The sequence below is a fragment of the Girardinichthys multiradiatus genome, chromosome 2 (assembly GCF_021462225.1).
Source record: "Girardinichthys multiradiatus isolate DD_20200921_A chromosome 2, DD_fGirMul_XY1, whole genome shotgun sequence".
In the NCBI taxonomy this organism is placed as follows: Eukaryota; Metazoa; Chordata; class Actinopteri; order Cyprinodontiformes; family Goodeidae; genus Girardinichthys; species Girardinichthys multiradiatus.
The window spans coordinates 49,193,906-49,213,077 of record NC_061795.1 but is presented as its reverse complement, the minus strand read 5'-3'; the positions used below and the strand labels follow the sequence as shown (position 1 = coordinate 49,213,077).

At 39.9% G+C, this 19,172-nt stretch overlaps 1 protein-coding gene across 2 annotated transcripts in view; it reads right to left on the bottom strand.

Annotated features, from left to right (window-relative positions):
• The window catches only part of bicd1a (bicaudal D homolog 1a), a 38,959-nt gene that overhangs the window by 9,552 nt on the left and 10,235 nt on the right, over nt 1–19,172 (bottom strand). For both annotated transcript variants that reach the window (XM_047383255.1, XM_047383263.1), the window contains exons 2-3: nt 6,972–7,184; nt 990–1,142 (exon numbers count right to left, since the gene is read on the bottom strand). In XM_047383255.1, coding sequence (XP_047239211.1) covers nt 990–1,142; nt 6,972–7,184 — 366 coding nt within the window. The remainder of the gene's footprint in view (nt 1–989; nt 1,143–6,971; nt 7,185–19,172) is intronic.

Below are 19,172 nucleotides of genomic sequence, written 5' to 3'. Positions count from 1 at the left end.
TGGATGGATGGATAGATGAATGGATGGATGGATGGATGGATAGATAAACAGATGAATGGATAAACAGATGGATGGATGGATTGATGAATGGATGGATAAACAGATGGATGGATGGATGGATGGATAGATAAACAGATGGATGGATGGATGGATGGATAGATAAACAGATGGATGGATAAACAGATGGATGGATGGATGGATGGATGGATGGATGAATGGATGTATAAACAGATGGATGGATGAATGGATGGATGGATAAACAGATGGATGGATGAATGGATGGATGGATAAACAGATGGATGGATGAATGGATGGATGGATAGATGAACAGATGGATGGATAAACAGATGGATGGATGGATGGATGGATGGATGGATGAATGGATGTATAAACAGATGGATGGATGAATGGATGGATGGATAAACAGATGGATGGATGAATGGAAGGATAAACAGATGGATGGATGGACTGAACGTTTGAACAAATGGATCAGAAATTAAGTCTAAAAAACACAAATATATTTTTATTTTTCTCTCTTTTTCCAAACTTTTCCAGATCTGGAAAGTTCCACACATTTCCTAAATTTTCCAGTTCCGATATATGAACATTTCTCTTTTTCATGTTTTTACTTAAATGAAGCTGCTTTCTTTTGTCTTAACCCCGGACACACCTGAGGGCATCCACCTCATGACATCAACATTAATCATGCATTTCACAAAGAGGTGATTAATTAGTGAGAGCAGAGTTTGGTTTATCTGAACCTGAGACTGCTCCTGGGAACACCAGCAAAGCATGTTTAAAGTGTGACTCGTTTCCTAAGGGTGGCGTTTCTTCTTTGAACTGATGACAAGTCATTAAGGGATCAAGTTACCTTGTGACGGGTAAAGTGAGAATGCATACATGTCATGAGTGGGCGAAAAGTAACACCATAATGACGTGCAAACTCTAACCCAATAGGAGAATAAAGTGTTGATGATCATCTTTGTAACCTGGCTCTGCTTGAGTGTAGAAACCAGTTTCTGCAGGGTTATGTTCTCCTCCTCCAGCTCAGTGTAGTCCTGAAGCAGCCTGGTCTCTCTGAACTTGTACTCCTTGATCTCCTCCCTCATCCTGCTGCGCTGTAGTTCCAGCATCTCGTTACTCTGCAGAAGGGATGAAACCAGAACATCAAGGGGTGGGACAGGAAACACACAGAGACAGAAAAAACACAATTTAAAATTGAATAGTCCTATCGTCTGATGACTGGATGGTGCAGGAACGCAATCAGTAGGTTTAACCAGAAACTCCAATCACCCTATAACATTTTTAGACTTGTTTTTGGTGTAGCTTACATGTTGATGTTTGTAATATCAGAAACAGCGATTTAAACATTTCTATGTTATTAATCTGATCAACTGTACTGGCTTGTTTTAACTGTAGATAATATACAATACAGCTGAAAGAAGAAGATTAATTTTTGCCTAAATATGACTAAACATGTATGCTAACATGCAACGTTTAAGAATAGAGCTCATATAAAACAAGAAAAACAACATAATGTAATATTTCCAGAATATGTACGCATATGTGCCCTTCTTTTGCTGCAGAGCTGCCTGCAGCTCCCTTGCAGCCCCCAGTATACAGTTTCTCAGAATGCTGACCCAAAGACAGCGTGAGGAGGAGGGAAGACATTTATAGCACTGAGATACGCTATGAAAACCCCTTCATGTCTAAGTAGGTATGTGTGTGTTAAAGAACATCATAACACTACGAGTCTTCTGAACTGAATCGTTTAAACCAAAGGACCAAAGTGTGGCATCATCAGAGGCAGAGCAGTGATGCTTCAACATCTGAAATGATTAAATGTATACCAATGTAGCTTTAAAAAGCTACTGCAAATAAAGTATAAAAGAAATAATAATGTGTGTGTGTGTGTTTATTGTAGCTACATAATCTCACACTGAATTTTTAAAAATTGTTTTAAGAAAAAATAAATAATTGTTGGCAGTTTTTCAACACGTTGTCTTCTCCAACAACATGAAGCAGACAGAGGGGGATGCTTGATCAGTCTTTCTAGATCATCCAGAGTCTTGGGTCCCCTCTGGTGTTTTCTTCTTAAGTTGATCCTGTTTTTTTACAGGATTTCTAGGAACTAAATTAATGATGCCGGTTCAAAAATGGATGCCTGTGCTATTTGGAAGAGAAACATGCCCCCACCATAGCAGGTTCTCCACCGTACATCACAGTGGACATGAGCTGTTTTTTTTTGCATCTCCATCCTTAGCTTTATGTCAGATTTATTTGAATGGTTTGTGGCAGAAAGCTCAACGTTGGTCTCATCTGACCAAAGCATATAGTCCTAGTTAAAGGCACGGCAAGTTTATTCATAGCACATTTCAGTAGCAAGACAATTCAAAGTGCTGTACATGAAAAAAAGAAAAAGAGAGATAATAGGAAAAGTACATTACAGTGGCATAAAGTTAATTAAATAATTAACGAAAACAAATAATTAAAGAGAATAAAAATGAATAATAAAAATGATAAACGATAGAAAATGAAAAATTAAGGATAAAATGATTGATAAGAAATGAAAGGAAAGCTGGACTGAAGACTTAACTAATGATGTTTAGATGGCCCAGTCAAAGGCCACTCCAAACAAATAAGTTTTTAATCTTGATTTAAAGCAACTTAGGGTTTTGGCGCTTTTCCAGTTTTCTGGGAGTTTATTCCAGATTAGTGGAGCATAAGAACTAAAAGCTGCTTCTCCATGTTTGGTTCTGGTTCTGGTTCTGCAGAATAGATTTGAGCCAGAAGACTTGAGAGGTCTGGGTGGTTGATCCACTGACAACAAGTCTGTAATATATTTTGGTGCTAAGCCATTCAGTGATTTATAGACTAACAGAAGTATTTTAAAGTCTATTCTCTGAGCTACAGGGAGCCAGTGTAAGGACTTTAGAACCGGGCCGATGTGCTCCACTTTCTTAGCTCTAGTGAGGACGCGGGCAGCAGCGTTCTGGATCAACTGCAGCTGTCTGATCCACTTTTTAGGCAGACCTGTGAAGACACCGTTGCAGTAATCAATTCTACTAAAGATGAACGCATGAATTAGTTTTTCAAGGTCCTGCTGAGACATTAGTCCTTTAATCCTGGAGATGTTCTTTAGGTGATAGAAGGCTGACCTTGTTACTATCTTTATGTTCCTCTGAAGGTTCAGGTCTGAGTCCATCACTACACCCAGGTTTCCAGCCTGACTGGTGGTTTCTAGCTGTATTAACTGAAGCTGTGTGTTAACTTTTAAACGCTCTTCCTTTGGTCCAAAAAAAGTCTCAGTGGAATTTGACAAACTCTTCCTGTTCATGTTTGTGATGGTAGGACAAAACACTTTTCTGACATCATTCCCAAACCACTGCCTGGCATTTAGACAGCAACTAATGGTTGTCATGGAGACATGTTGACCCCCAAGATGACATTCTTTGCTGCAGTTCTGTAAATCTGTGAGATTTGCTGCACATAATGGTGAGATAAACATGGGATGATTATGATATTTATACCCCAGGGAAAGTCACAGATTACAAGTCAGTTTTGATCAAAGTAAAGTAAAGTAAAGTAAAGTAAAGTACATTTAATAAAAAGTGTATTTCTGCCACAGAGTAAAGATGCTCAAATTAGAAGTCGGATTGTCTTATTTTTCAGTGTGAGATCATGCTGCTGCAACTTATCTTCATCAGTAGTGTCAGTCGTTTGACTGTTTCCGTATTTTATCATGCAAAGACTCAGCGAGTCTGTGAAACACGACGTGGCCTAATAGGACATCATGACATGATGCATAGAAGCCACAAGAACTCAGGCAAAATTCTGGCTTTTGCAACAAAGGCTATTTTCTTCTGAAAATAATTCCTCTAAAGAATGAACGGTGAATGCAGGTCATGAAAAAAGGGAAGAATATCACATTAATACGGCTACAATTCCTAAAGGGCAGGACAGGGCAGGTCAGGACAGGGCAGGACAGGACAGGACAGGGCAGGACAGGGCAGGACAGGGCAGGACAGGGCAGGACAGGGCAGGACAGGACAGGACAGGACAGGACAGGGCAGGACAGGGCAGGGCAGGACAGGGCAGGACAGGGCAGGACAGGACAGAACAGGACAGGACAGGACAGGGCAGGACAGGGCAGGGCAGGGCAGGACAGGGCATGGCAGGGCAGGACAGGGCAGGGCAGGACAGGACAGGACAGGACAGGGCAGGACAGGGCAGGGCATGGCAGGGCAGGACAGGGCAGGGCAGGGCAGGACAGGACAGGACAGGACAGGGCAGGACAGGACAGGACAGGACAGGACAGGACAGGACAGGGCAGGACAGGGCAGGGCAGGACAGGGCAGGACAGGACAGGACAGGGCAGGGCAGGGCAGGGCAGGGCAGGGCAGGGCAGGACAGGACAGGGCAGGACAGGGCAGGGCAGGGCAGGACAGGACAGGACAGGGCAGGACAGGACAGGACAGGACAGGGCAGGACAGGACAGGGCAGGACAGGACAGGACAGGACAGGGCAGGACAGGACAGGACAGGGCAGGACAGGACAGGACAGGGCAGGACAGGACAGGACAGGGCAGGACAGGACAGGGCAGGACAGGACAGGACAGGACAGGACAGGACAGGGCAGGACAGGACAGGACAGGGCAGGACAGGACAGGACAGGACAGGACAGGGCAGGACAGGGCAGGACAGGGCAGGGCAGGGGTGCTGGTTGACAGAACAATTGCTCACAACACAAGCTGCTCCAACAGACCTTTTACAACCTTATCACTAGCTTCCTAGAATGTTGGTCCATTCCTTCTGACAGAACCAGTGAAACTGGGTCAGGTTCTTAGTCCTTGCTGATCCAAGCCTTTCCAGCTCTGGGCACAAATTTTCTCTGTGTGTGAGGTCAGGGCTTTGTTATAGCCGCTCAAAAACACTTTGTTGTCCTTAAGCCACTTTCCAAATAATTTGACGGCATGCTGAAGGACATTGTCTATTTGGAAGACCCATCCTGGCCTGATGTTTTGAGATCTTGCTTCCCTTTTTCCTCATGTTTTTTCTAAAAAAAATCCTCATGATGCTAAGTAAAATATCCAGGTAACATGATACTGCCACCGCTGTACTTAACAATAGGGATGGTGTTCTCAGGCCTCTTCTAATTGTAACAATGGTCATTATGACCAAACTCTTGAGTTTTACTTTTATCAGACCACAGGACATGTAGTGTGCTGGAACCGTTCTTCTTATGTTGCTTTTGGAGTTTGTCCTCTTCCCTTCTGAGCAGCCTTTCAGCCCATGTTAGTACAGAACTTACTGTGGATTTTACTTGAAATCAGTCTTTGTTAACTTTGTGAACTACTGCTCTGCATACAATCCTTTTCATTATGTGTAACCTGTGTGACTGAACAGCTGCTGCTAGCGATGAAAGAGCTACTCTTCCTCATTACTGGGCCTAATGTTATGCATGAAGATGAGACAGAATGCATCTCATACACACGCTGAAGAGTCATGATGTTGTTTCAGATGGGTAACAGGTGTGCAACAGAATTAACACGCTTACTTAATCATTAATCTGTTCATTTATTCCCAACATTCTCCAACATGTGGAAGATTTCATCCCTCTGTAAAAAACTACAGCCCAGTGTATTTCCTTTAGAATGAGTCCAGATCCATTTAGTGAATGACTGTATGCTGTGTGTGATGGGAGCAGCCCAGTTTGCTCTGTCACTGCACATGTGCCGAGCTCAGGGCATTTGACTTATTCCCCAGCTTAGCACCGGATTTGGCCCCCACAATGGGGTCGTGGCCGTGGTGTCTGACCCCAGATCGAACTCCGGAGCTTCCCGTCACCCATGCCTGCAGCCTCGCATGCTTGTGTTTGGAGGTGCGTGCATGCATAATGTGATCTCTATGAGAGAAGTCTGAGTCTTTGTCAAGAGTGACCTCTTGACCTTTGTCAGATTTTCGACCCAATTAGTTCATCAATGAACTGGTTGTAGAAAGCTTGTTACAACATTCAAATGAAAGATTTTTTTCATATTCAGCTTCCATCAAAACATTTTGCAACAAATGTTGATTTTCATCTGTTTGCTTTAGATCAGAACACTGAATACGTTAAATGTTCTTCCTCTTACAGTTCTGTCTGTCTGAACACTTGTTTTGTGAAGATGTCAGTTAAAACAGCATTACTGATACAGTTAAACCGCAACTACAGCTGAATGGTGCTGGGTTCCTACACAGCAATGGTAAAAATAAACACCTCATAAATTGTAGGCTCCTAGTGTGTCTTTATCCTGTTAATTATCCTGTTAATTTAACCAATGTATGAAAGTGATGACATCTTTTATAAGGAAATATTTACATTAATAAGTCAGGTAAATAAACTGAACTTTTATTTGTAGACTAAAAAAAAAAACTAAATACAAAGATTTTTCAGCTTTTTTGTACATCTTTTGAAAATTGCAAAATACATAAATATACAATTAAATTACAGGAATATGCAAAAATTTTAATACCTGATGTCGTAAAACCTGAAAAAACCCCCCGGAAATAAAGCTTTTTTTAAGAGACTATTCCTATGTTTAAAGAAAAAAAGGTTGAACTACATTTACTGTAATTGTATTTTCTGATTGGGTAAAATAATGAGCACCGTGTGATTAAATAACATCATCCTGTTCACTAATCATTGCTTGAAATACTGACTTTTAGGAACTACTTCAAATTTAAATCAAATTTTTTTGTTGTTCATTTAAACTTGTACCTGACATTTACAAGCTATTACAACCTACGACAGCAATGAAGGGTCTGGTAAACATTATGAGCAGATTGAGGCACACATAATATGAAACCACATTTACTTAGCGTCCTACATTTAATAAAGTAAGAGCAATAAGTTGAAATTTACAGACTTTAGATAAAAACTAGATTCTGATTTTGTTTTTGTTGCCTAACAAGAAAGATAATCTGTAAGCTCACCTCTCGCAGGTCCTGCAAGAGAGTGTTGAGCCTCTCATTCTCCGCCTGGACATTGGACGCCACCGAGCGGCTGAGCGTTACCTCTGTCTGCAGCTCCAGTAGTCGGCCCATGTAGTAGGCCTCCTTGGAGGCTGACTCCTGCAGCAGTGTCTCCTCAATGGTCTCCCCATCCTCAGCCACCTTGCGCTGGTTGGTGTAGGCTTGGCCGAACGCCTGGAGAGGTCAACAAGGAAGAGAGGGACAGTCAGAAAACGAACCCCAAATCCTGCCCTGTCTCACATGATGAACAACTTGATGGATTGTTCACACTTGGCCTCCAGGTGAAACTGCAGCTTGCCTATGAAGGGCTCACATGAGCTACTTGTTGTGCCATCTATGGGGATGATGTTTCACTGATCAATAGACACAGTGTTCCCATTTTCCTGACACAGGTTTTCACATCACTGGAAGCTGACTTGTCACGATGAAGGCACCAAGGCTTGATTGAGGAAATCAAAGCAGGAACCAACAGAATAAACAGGGCCAATCATAGCGGCGCCTCTGTCAGAGTAGTGCTGTAATAAGAGAAGAACAGTGAAAGAATTTGACAAAGCTGCACAACTGTCCCAGGAAGGTTGCCTGAATGTAGACAGACTTTCATAGGTAGAAAATGGATTTCTCTGGGACGTCCGTGAAGCAGCTGCTCAAGTGGTTTGATACATACTCTGACCGATCCTTCACTTTCTTAGCTCATCAGCAGAATGGAGTGCTATGGTGCCTGTGGCCTCTGTGAGACGCAATCAATCAATACGGCTGCGTCTGCATATTTTTATGCTTAAAATTACCACATGAGACTGTAAACAACTGCAGGTCAGAAACACTGGAGGCTTTAGGAGGCAGTTTCTGATTAACCAGGTGCCATACATAAGAACCAAGAATCGAATCATTGGAATAAATGTATGAAAAAGATTAGAAATGAATCCCTCCTTGCAATAAGCAACCTCTTCTCTCTACATGATGAATCATTAATGAGATACAAGTATCCATCATTTTCCATTAGACATGAGTTCAGTATCCATCGTTTTTTTTTTTCTTATCACATCATATATTTTGGTTTCTTTTTGTTCATGCAGATCTAGATCAATCATCTTGTTCGAGAAGATCTTATTCAGTGAATGTTTAGACACTAATATGACAACAATTTATTTATTCATACTGCTCTACTGATGCTAAAAAGGAAGAGCTGTGTGTTTGTGAACGATACGAGAAGGTTTACTTTCTGAGAGATCATTTTAAATTATCTTATTGGTCATTCATTTGTGTCATGTATGCCCTGCTGAGGGAACCAGGGAACCTCCACATTATCTCCTTGAACAACAGATTCAATCAACATTGCTATAATGCTTTAAGTAATAACCAAACAGAGAGCCTGTCCTGTGTGTCTCTGTGTTGTCCTGTGATGGACAGGCGACCTGTCCAGGGTGGACATCGCCTCTTGCGCACTGACCCACGGACAGACACCAGCCCCCTGTGCGACCCTACAAGAAGTTGATGTAGAAAATGGATGGATGATATTAATGTGTTGCCTTTGATATCTTTTATTCTGCTTCTATTGAGTTATTTCTTAATTCGACAGGTAAGTAATCAGGCCTGAGGGTGGACAAATGGAAATCAGCTTTCAAAATCTGACTTTAGCATTTGCTCATTTTATCTTTGTCTGATATTAGAATTTGTTTCATGTTATAAAACATTTAAAAATAACAAAAAATGTAAAAACTACATTGAAAAAAATCCCGCTGGTACAAAATATCTGTTGATTTCTAGAAAAACTGCTTAGTGTGAAACGTCGTAGGTGAATAAGGTCACTGCGGCACAAACACAATACTAATGTAGACTATTTAATATCTCTTGGCATTGTATTTAGTGACATATCAGACCTAGACCCTGTAACAGAAAATACCTATTTCTAAATGACAAAAATCCGGATCAGGACGTGTGATTTCAGAATAAAAACTAATTGTGTGCAGGAAAACTAGGGAAGGAGAGAACTTGTTGCTAACACTGATGTCCCCTGAGGACATTAAATTCTACAGGACATTTTATTTTGCCATTGAAATACAGATTACAGTTAGAGTTAGCATATGAATGAAGTGTGAGCAATAACCAGCCTACTGAAACACATGCAAACACACCATCCCTTCAAGCATAAATAACCTGCGTAAGGAATTACTTTCAATGACTAAAAACCAGTAATACGCAAACATTTTAGCGAAACAAACTGTAGCTTGATTTTATTATTATAATTAGTAATACTATTAGTTTCTTCTTCAGCTTTTCAGTTCAATTCAATTCAGTTTTATTTATATAGCGCCAATTCACAACAAATGTCTCAAGGCTCTTCACAACAGTCAGGTTCATACATTCCAATTAATCATCAACCATTGAACAGTTCAGTCAGATTCAGTTATTTATTCAAATTGGATAAAAAGTTTTTCTATCTAAGGAAACCCAGCAGATTGCATCCAGTCAGTGACTTGCAGCATTCACTCCTCCTGGATGAGCATGTAGAGACAGTGGACAGTCACTGGTGTTGACGTTGCAGCAATCCCTCATACTGAGCATGCATGTAGCGACAGTGGAGAGGAAAAACTCCCTTTTAACAGGAAGAAACCTCCAGCAGAACCAGAACCAGGCTCAGTGTGAGCGGCCATCTGCCACCACCGACTGGGGGTTTGAGAGAACAGAGCAGAGACACAAAGAGAACAAAGAAGCACTGATCCAGGAGTACTTTCTATGGGAAGGAAACGTAAATGTTAATGGATGTAGCTCCTTTAGTCATTTCATCTAGAACGAAAGAACAGATAAACTCTGAGCTAGTTTTCAAGGTTAGAGTCTGAAAGAGAGCACATAGAGTTAGTTACAGTAGAAGCTCAGTCAATCGCCATGTCTAGGAAAGAGAAAGGGTTAAACACTGAAAGACAGGGCTATGTGGATCATCTGTAGAGGGCGAGCATTAAGTTGTTGCCAGCAGAAGCTCGGACGATTCCCCTCTCCAGAAAGGTGTCACAGGTAGACACAGAGTCAGGCCAGTTGTAGCTTCTAGGAAGAGAAAAGAGGGAGAACATAAAGTTAAAAGCTGAAGTAACAGCAAATAATGCAGAATTGGAGAGTAGTGTGAGAATGTAGCGAAGAGAGTGAAAGTGGTCATTATGTCCTCCAGCAGCCTAAGCCTATAGCAGCTTAACTACAGAGATAGCTCAGGATAAACTAAGCCACTCTAACTATAAGCTTTATCAAAAAGGAAAGTTTTAAGCCTAGCCTTAAAAGTAGACAGGGTGTCTGCCTCACGGACTAAAACTGGGAGCTGGTTCCACAGGAGAAGAGCCTGATAACTAAAGGATCTGCCTCCCATTCTACTTCTAGAGACTCTAGGAACCACCAGTAAACCTGCAGTCTGAGAACAAAGTGCTCTGTTAGGAACATATGGAACAATCAGATCTCTGATGTATGATGGAGCTAGATCATTAAGGGCTTTATATGTGAGGAGGAGAATTTTAAATTATATTCTGGATTTAACAGGGAGCTAATGAAGGGAAGCTAAAATAGGAAAAATATGATCTCTCATTTTAATTTTCATCAGAACTCTTGCTGCAGCATTTTGAATCAGCTGAAGGCTTTTAACTGCATTTTGTGGACATCCTGATAGTAAAGAATTACAATAGTCCAGCCTTGAAGTAACAAATGCATGAACTAGTTTTCAGCATCACTCCTGGATAGGATATTTCTAATTTTGGCAATGTTCCGGAGATGAAAGAAGGTCAATTTAATGCCATCCAGGTTAAGTGATTGACTAAGCAGTTTCTTTTTTAAAGACTCCGGTCCAAAGACGACAACTTCTGTCTTGTCTGAATTTGGAAGCAGAAAATTTAAAGTCATCCAAGTTTTTATATCTTCAAGACATGCTTGTAGTCTATCTAACTGGTTGGGTTCATCAGGATTTATGGATAAGTAAAGCTGAGTATCATCAGCGTAACAGTGAAAATGTATCCCATGCTGCCTGATAATTTGACCTATTGGAAGCATATATATTGTAAAGAGAATTGGCCCAAGTACTGAACCCTGTGGTACTCCACAATTAACCCTGGAGTTTAAAGATGATTTATCATTTACATGAACAAACTGGAATCTGTCAGACAGATAATATTTAAACCAGCCTAGCGCTGTTCCCCTGATCCCTACAGCATATTCCAGCCTTTCTAAGAGAATATTATGGTCGACTGGATCAAATGCAGCACTGAGATCTAACAGAACCAGAACAGACACAAGTCCATTATCTGAGGCCTAAGAATATCATTAGTGACTTTCAGCAGAGCTGTTTCAGTGCTATGATGAGCTCTGAAACCTGACTGAAACTCTTCAAACAGGTCATTGCTGTATAAATGTTCACACATTTGATTAGCAACTATTTTCTCAAGAAGTTTAGATAAGAATGGAAGATTGGATATAGGTCTGTAATTTTTCAAGTCATCTCGATCAAGCGAAGGTTTCTTAAGTAAAGGTTTGATTACAGCTACCTTAAAGGCCTGTGGTTCTGATCCATTTACTAAAGATAGATTAATCAGATCTAAAATGGGGCTGGTAATCAGAGGGAACACTTCCTTAAATAATTTGGTTGGGATTGGGTCTAACATACAAGTTGAAGGTTTAGATTAAGCTAATATTTCTGATAACTCAGGAAGCTCCACAGGATCAAAATAGTCCAAACACAAATCAGGTTCTACAGTTACTTCCAATGTTGTCTCACTTGCTGAGGAGGAAGTAATCATCTTCAGGAGTATGTCAAAGATTTTATTTTTAATAGAATCAATTTTATTTAAGAAGAATCCCATAAAGTCATGGCTGCTAGGAGCTAAGGGAATGGATGGCTCAACAGAGCTATGACTCTGTGTAAGTTTAGCAACTGTACTAAAGAGAAACCTAGGATTATTCTTGTTCTCTTCTATTAATGATGAGAAATAAGCTGTTCTAGCTTGGTGAAGTGTCTTTTTATACAACAGTAGACTATTTTTCCAGATTAAGTAGGAATCCTCTAGATGTGTAGAGCGCCATTTTCTCTCCAATTTTCTAACATTGTGCTTTAAAGTACGCAGTTCTGAATTAAACCAGGGAGCTAGCCTCCTATTTAGCTTTTTCTCTTTTATTCCTCCCTTTCTTTCACATTCTCTTGTCCGGTCTCCCTGCGGTCCTATCTCACTCTCCTGAGAGCAGCAGTGTGGTTGTAGTGAATGACTTGATTAAAAAAGGAACAGCATGTGGACCAAAAACCCCAGCTGATTATTTCAAGGCACGGGATACCTGAACGAGCTGGTTTCTCACCTCAGATGAGAGGCCGGTGACCTGTGGGTGAGCCTTGCAGCAAAACAGCTGAGGCCAAGAGGTGGGAAAAGGAAAATCTGGCAGCAGAAAAAAAACACATAGCAAGGAGTGTTTTGGGGGTTTCTTGGTCCTGAGTGGGTTTTCCCTGCCAGGTTTCCAAGCAAACAATAAAGACCTTACATGGCTGCTGGTCCCACACTTTAGGTAGTGACACACAAATAACACTAAAGCAAAAGTAATGGATGTAATGTGCTCCAACAAAGCAAGACAAGGGAAAGTTGCACAGTTTTTAATTCAAACTGCTCATATTTAAATATTTACTCGAACTGACAGATAAACAAGCCGGACATGCAGAACCGAAGCCTAAGAGCCAGACATGGAGACGCACTGTCCCAGTTACAGACAATGAATCAGGAGCCACTCATCCAGAGAAGCACTGGATGCATAGTGAGCAGCAGATGCTTTTATAACAGACCTCTGTCATGGGATGTGCTTCCTGTCCACTTAAAGAAAATCACAATGAGTGGCAGTGATGGGGGATGCAGTGTTTACACACGAAGCTCAGGATGCTCCCCACAGAGTCTCCACTGACTAAACACAGCATCATGCTGGACAAACCGATGGTAGGTTGATGTTAACCATCTATAATGAGAAATGTACAATACCATTGTGGTAGTTTACTGCTTGGCAGCCAAACATCCAACCAACAATGAAAAGTAATCTGCATTACTTTTCATTGTTGGAAAGTAATGCAGATTATAATTTATTTGCTTGATTTGTCCTGACTTGTATAAATGGCCAGTCAAAACCTGAGAAATACAATCAGAAATACAGCAGACGTGCTCTGTTTTGTCCTTTTTGAATCAGGCTGCGTTTGGCAGTGTTGGCCCTGACAGGTAAAGGGATCAAACATATGTCAGGATTGTCTTGCCATGTTTTCTTATATTCTGTTTTGTGACTGTTTTTCCTATGTTTCCCAGGGGTCTTTAGGTAATTTTTAACTCTGTTTCTAAGTTTATGTCTTTACTCAGCTGCAGTTCTATGTGTTAGTAACCTCTCACCTGTTTTCACTTCAGTTATCACCTCTCCAGCATATACATCTGGTTCTTCATTACTTTGTCAGATCAAATGTTTTCCATGCTGTCTTTTGGATTATTGTAAGTTTTACTTCTTCCAATAAACACCCATCCAACAATATCTGACGTCTGTTTCCCTATCTTTGGGTCCTCCTACTCCACCACCAAACATGGTGAGAGAGACTGAAGTTTTAGTAATGCTAACTGTGCTAATGGCTACAATAAGATGCTATAGAGCATACAACATACTTTTGTAAGTATAAATGGGGAACTCAAAACTGCAAAGATTAGAGATTATTACCATTTTCATAAGATGATTTTATCATGGAGTCTCATATTGGACGCCTGTTATGTTCTCTATACAGAAGAAAGCCATGTAATGTATTCAATCTGGAGGCTCCTTTTGCCTTTTGTGCTTCATTGTCCAGAAGATAAAATCCCACGCTGTAGATATTCATCCCTGAGGCCTCACCAGGAGGAAGAGGAGGAGGAGAAAGAGGAGAAGGAGAGGGAGGAGAGTGCATTCCTGAAATCCCTCCCATTGTGTTGTGCCCATAATGAGGAGTCAGGGGACGGCTCTAGGGTGTGAAATCATGTATTTTCTGGTAGTGTGCATGGAACGGAAATGTTTCTGCACATACAGCAATAAGAGATGGCCTAATCTGTGATACATACTGGAGCGAGAAGTTTACTTGTTATTACCAATGTAAAGACAGGAAGGGATTTACAGCAGACTTGATCAGATTTTCATGGTCAGAAGGCTTAGTGCACATGCAACGGGCTGGAGTAACAGTTACAGTGCACGCTCTTTAATGTTTTATATGGATAATCTAATATTTAAAATGCTTGGGCACAATGATTAACTGATTACTGTGACAATAAGAAAATCAAACAAGCATTTACTGTAAAGCACTCACACTATGACATGAAACGTGGACAATTTCCTGAAATCCAAAAGAAATATCCCTGATATGTTTTATTCAAAGTACAACAGGATTATAAGGATTATACTGTAGGCAGATCATCATCACAGGTCCAGCACAAGTCCAGGGGACAAGCAAACACACATTCTTACAGCATCTCCTTTCAGCACAATATCTGAATTACTAAAATGCCATATTTAATTTTCACACTTGCTAATAAGCAAATAGATCTTTCATCATCACCAATCAGACATCTGAACTCCACAATTTATGCCAATTTCTCTGTATTCTTAGAAGGTATTGATAAAAATATGACCTGCACAATATATCCATTCACAACTGTCATCCTAATATCAGTGAAAACAATTTTATCTTTTTTGCTTGTTGGATACATGTTCTCTGACTCAATGACCACATTTGATGTATATTTTTAGAGTCTAAGATGCTAAAGCTCACAAAGAGTGCTGGGGACACTGTGATAAAGAACAAGAAATAAACGTTTCAGGAAGATGTGGATAAACTATGATTGATATTGAAATTATTATTATTACTGCATTGCAATTACATGGTTTTGCTGCTCCAATAAAAATTTCTACCTACTTTAACAGTGACAATTAGCTGCTGTTTCCAAACACACAAAAACATGATTATTATTTTTTTTCATTGATAGATGTAGGAACGGATTATAGCCCGATACTATCACAATACTGGATGATAATCTTTTTACTTCTCAGTGGTGGATGGAGTGTTTGTAAAAGTCATAAAGGAAAGACAATACCAGAGAAAGTACAGCTTCTCCAGCTCTTATCTTTACAACAGAGCAAATATAATAAATCAAAACTAAAACCAGCATGTTTGTCAACTCATAAAAGACTAAAATATTGGAGTGGCATCTGCATAAAGAGACACATCCACAAAAAGACACATAGCAGCAGTGTTGGTCCAGTCCAGAAAAGATGTCCCAACCAGAAACATCAAGGATTTCAGAACCATGGAGAGAGACAACCAGGACTGCTGCTGGCCAAGTGTGTGTGTGTGAGTGATGGAGAGCATTCATAGAGATATGAGAGGATGAAATCAGATAACTTGTCATTAGCATGTCCACAGCTTGCCCATAAATCCTATCAGCATCTTATCACAGGTGTTTGCAACCAACCAAACAAATTCATTAAAATCATAAAACACAAACAGAAACATTAAATCGCTTCCTGAAAACACAATAAATAATGTGTCTGGTGTTATGTGTCAGCCTGCTGTCACAACTTTATGTACAAAGTCATGTCCATATTTAGACTAATTTATGGAAACGTACTTCACTCCGGTTTGTACTCTCAGGGCCTGATATTCAAAAATCCCAAATAGTGAGTGCTAATTTGTGTGTACTATAAATAAATTGCACGAGCAATAAGTGGGCGTGTTGCCTGTGATTTTCAAAGATTGCGTGTTAAATGGATAACAGGTGCAAAACAGGTGCAGAACGCCCTTTTTAAATGAGGAAATGTGTGCTACTGGCTGGAGCAAGAGGAAAAGCAAACAGATCCTCTGCTGTGTTGCTAGAAATATGCAGGGAAGCTGCATTACTATAAATGATCCAGTTGCTGATTTTTTCCTTCTGTTCCGTTCGACTCTTGATTTTTTGGATTGTTACAGTTAGTTAACTTTTGTTGTGCTGCTCACAGCAGGTTTGTCATCTGCCCTGACAAGATTATTTTTCTTTTCTTGCTCAACATAACTCGCAACAAATTGGCCAATCAATATTAACAATTTAAAAGAGAAATATGTCTGTTAATTAATTTGTCTCCCTTGATCTTTTAATTATTTTCGGTGACTCACCGGGTTCGGTTGTTTTTTGAGAGTATATGTTTGAAGAGTTTATCATAAACAGCAACAATATTTTAGCCTGAATGTAATATTAGCAACATAAAAATAGATTTGTTGTAGGAGTTGGCAATCTGTACGTTATAGCTTTGCTAATTTTAAAACATAGCGTCACATAACGTAGTTTGATAAAAAAAAATTATCTAGCGGCGCAGAAACAAGAAAAAAATCAATGCAACAAAGTAATAATAATATTAAATCACGCAGTACGGTTCCTCCAGGAGCTAAAAGCAGCACGCAGCACTAACATCAGCATAAGGCATGATGCTACTGCAATCAGAACAATGACCAGGACGTCATGTCAACACAATCAATTCATGTCTAAAATAAAGTTTGTTGTCATTTTAGCGTTATTGGCAGCTTACCACTTTGCTGCCATCGTTTCCATAGACAGAGGAAACTGACCCCTTAATCAGATGAAGTCTTTCAGCAAATCCTTCTTGATACTGGAGGAGATTGATGAAGAACCTGTCCTTGAAGTGGGGAAAGGGGAATTTCCCCACTGATGTGGGAACATTTTTATGAAAAAAAATTTAACCAGGCCCTTTGAAGAGGTTCTGATGCTGGGGGACGATGTAATGAATTGTGTGGGTTAATAAAGCCAACAACCGAACCAAACTTTTCCTCTTGTCAAATAAGTATGGCATATACACAAAATTAATCACCTGGAAGTCCATGACATTTATCTTTTCTGCAGCAAATACTGTGATGTAACAGTTGGAAAAACATAACAGATGATAGAGAAAACTGAACGAAGAGTAACTGAGACTAAATTCAACTTTTCTGCTCTCCTACAGACTCCAAATACACAACAAAATGAATTTAATTTTCCATGATACGTCCACTTTAAAACAGGGCAAACCTTATTTCAATTGCTGAGTAATGCATATGTGTGTGTGTGTGTGTGTGTTGGGGGGGTATTTAGTATATATTTAGTAGAACAGCCATACCTCAAAATGTGTTAAAAAATCAAAACGTCTGTCATAGGGAGTCCAAATTATTGATTTGATTTTACAATATATTGCGCATTCATTTGAAAACATACTTTTAATACCTAGCCTTTGACCCAGTGTGAGTTGTGAGTTGAATTTCTTTAGTTATTGGGATTGTTTCTCTTTTTACTGGTTTTTTATCCTGCGTTTGTTCATTTTATTGTACAGCAGTTTGGTTGGCCTTGTTGAATGAAGTGGAATGGTATAGTATTTTGTGCATGGTGTTGAAGCCCTCAAACATTAACATATTAGTTGCAAACAATGTAGCTTAACAATAGTCACTGTGCCTTCTGCATCTGTAGAACTCCTATGAAAAATAAACTTATAAACTCCATATTATAATACAGTAAAAACAGCAAAAGCACAACATGTCAATAATACCTTTCCCTACATCTCGTTCAAGTATTCTAATTTGGTTTATGTGTTTGTTTTACCTTAAAAAAATCTCTGTTCATGACCACATAGTGAGTTGCAATTTTTGCTGATGTGTCCATAATGAGACACAGAGCCATATTTAGCCCTCCAACAAGGACGCTGAAATGTCGCCATCAGCTTCAGAGGCACGAGGGAAAGTGCCAAGTCAAGAGATCTGTCATCTATAAAAACACGCACGTGTTGCCACAAGTGAGGGGGCAGGGTAATCATAGCTACACAGAAACATCATCAGGATTTAGGACACATTTTAATATCCACATTAATTGTTTTTTATTTTATTAAATATTAATAATAAATACAGCATCAAAGATGATAGTTCTCTTCTGAATCAGCAGGGATGTTTACAGTTTTACTTCATTGTGCAGCAACCTGACTTGCTGTGCTGCACAACATAAATCCTTTACTTTAATTTCCCCGTCTGCAGGAAAGCTCCTCTGCTTTACAGCCCAAACACTGAGCTTGAATGAAGCTTTCACAGATAATAAGGGAGTTACTGTAAAGCTTTTTTAGTGCTCTTACGCCTATTTTCCCTCTGATGACAAAATGCTGACATGTATTTAAAATAAAATCATCCATAATACAAATTACCAACGGGAGAAAACTTAGTGTTTCATATTGAAAAAATTGCCTGCTATTAATAATATGAGACAATGAGGATAACACAAGTCCTGCTGAGCTGCACTGGTTGCCTGTGGACAAACTGTGGGCCGTTCAAACACACACACACACACACACACACACACACACACACACACACACACACACATTATAAGCATACATGTTTCCTAAAGCAAACCTCTGCATGCTTTTTGATGGTATTTATTCCTGAGCCCTGCCATTTATTTAAAGAGCCGTCAGGCAAGAAGATGAAGAAAAGTGGAGATCTCACTGACTGGATAAATGCAATCAGATAGATGGAGCCAATGAAAGTAGGAAAAATGATGGGAGGAAAGAAAAGGAAGGAGATAGAAGGAAAAAGTGGACTAAAGACTCAGATCTGAACTCATTTTTTGGTTGAAAAAATTCAATTCACCCACATGCAACAGCGTCACATTATAAGGAATTGAGGATTCAAGCAAATATTTTAAAATGCTGAAATTCCCTTAAAAAGTATTTATGGCCCTCAAACTGTTTCACCTTTTTGTGACATCATAGCCTCTAACTTCAAAGTGACTCGTGTGATTTTGTGGGAAAAAAACACCACTGTTGTCATAACTGTGAACTGGAAAGAAAGTAATACATGATTTTATTATTTCTTTCTCAGATAAAGTGTGGCATGCCTTTGTACTGGGCTTTCATGAGTCAGTACTTTGTAGAACCATTTTTCACTGCATGTCTTTGGAGTATGTCTCTACCAGCTTCACAAAGCAGCTTAATCTCTGTCAGATGAAACGGTCTGTGGACAACCTTTCCTAAGCTCTGCTCCAGATTCCCAATTGGATCTAGATCTAGACTTTGACTAGACCATTATAACACACAGATGTGCTTTCGAAATTATTCCTTTGTAGCTATGCTGTAAGTTTGTGGTTGTTGTCCTGCTGG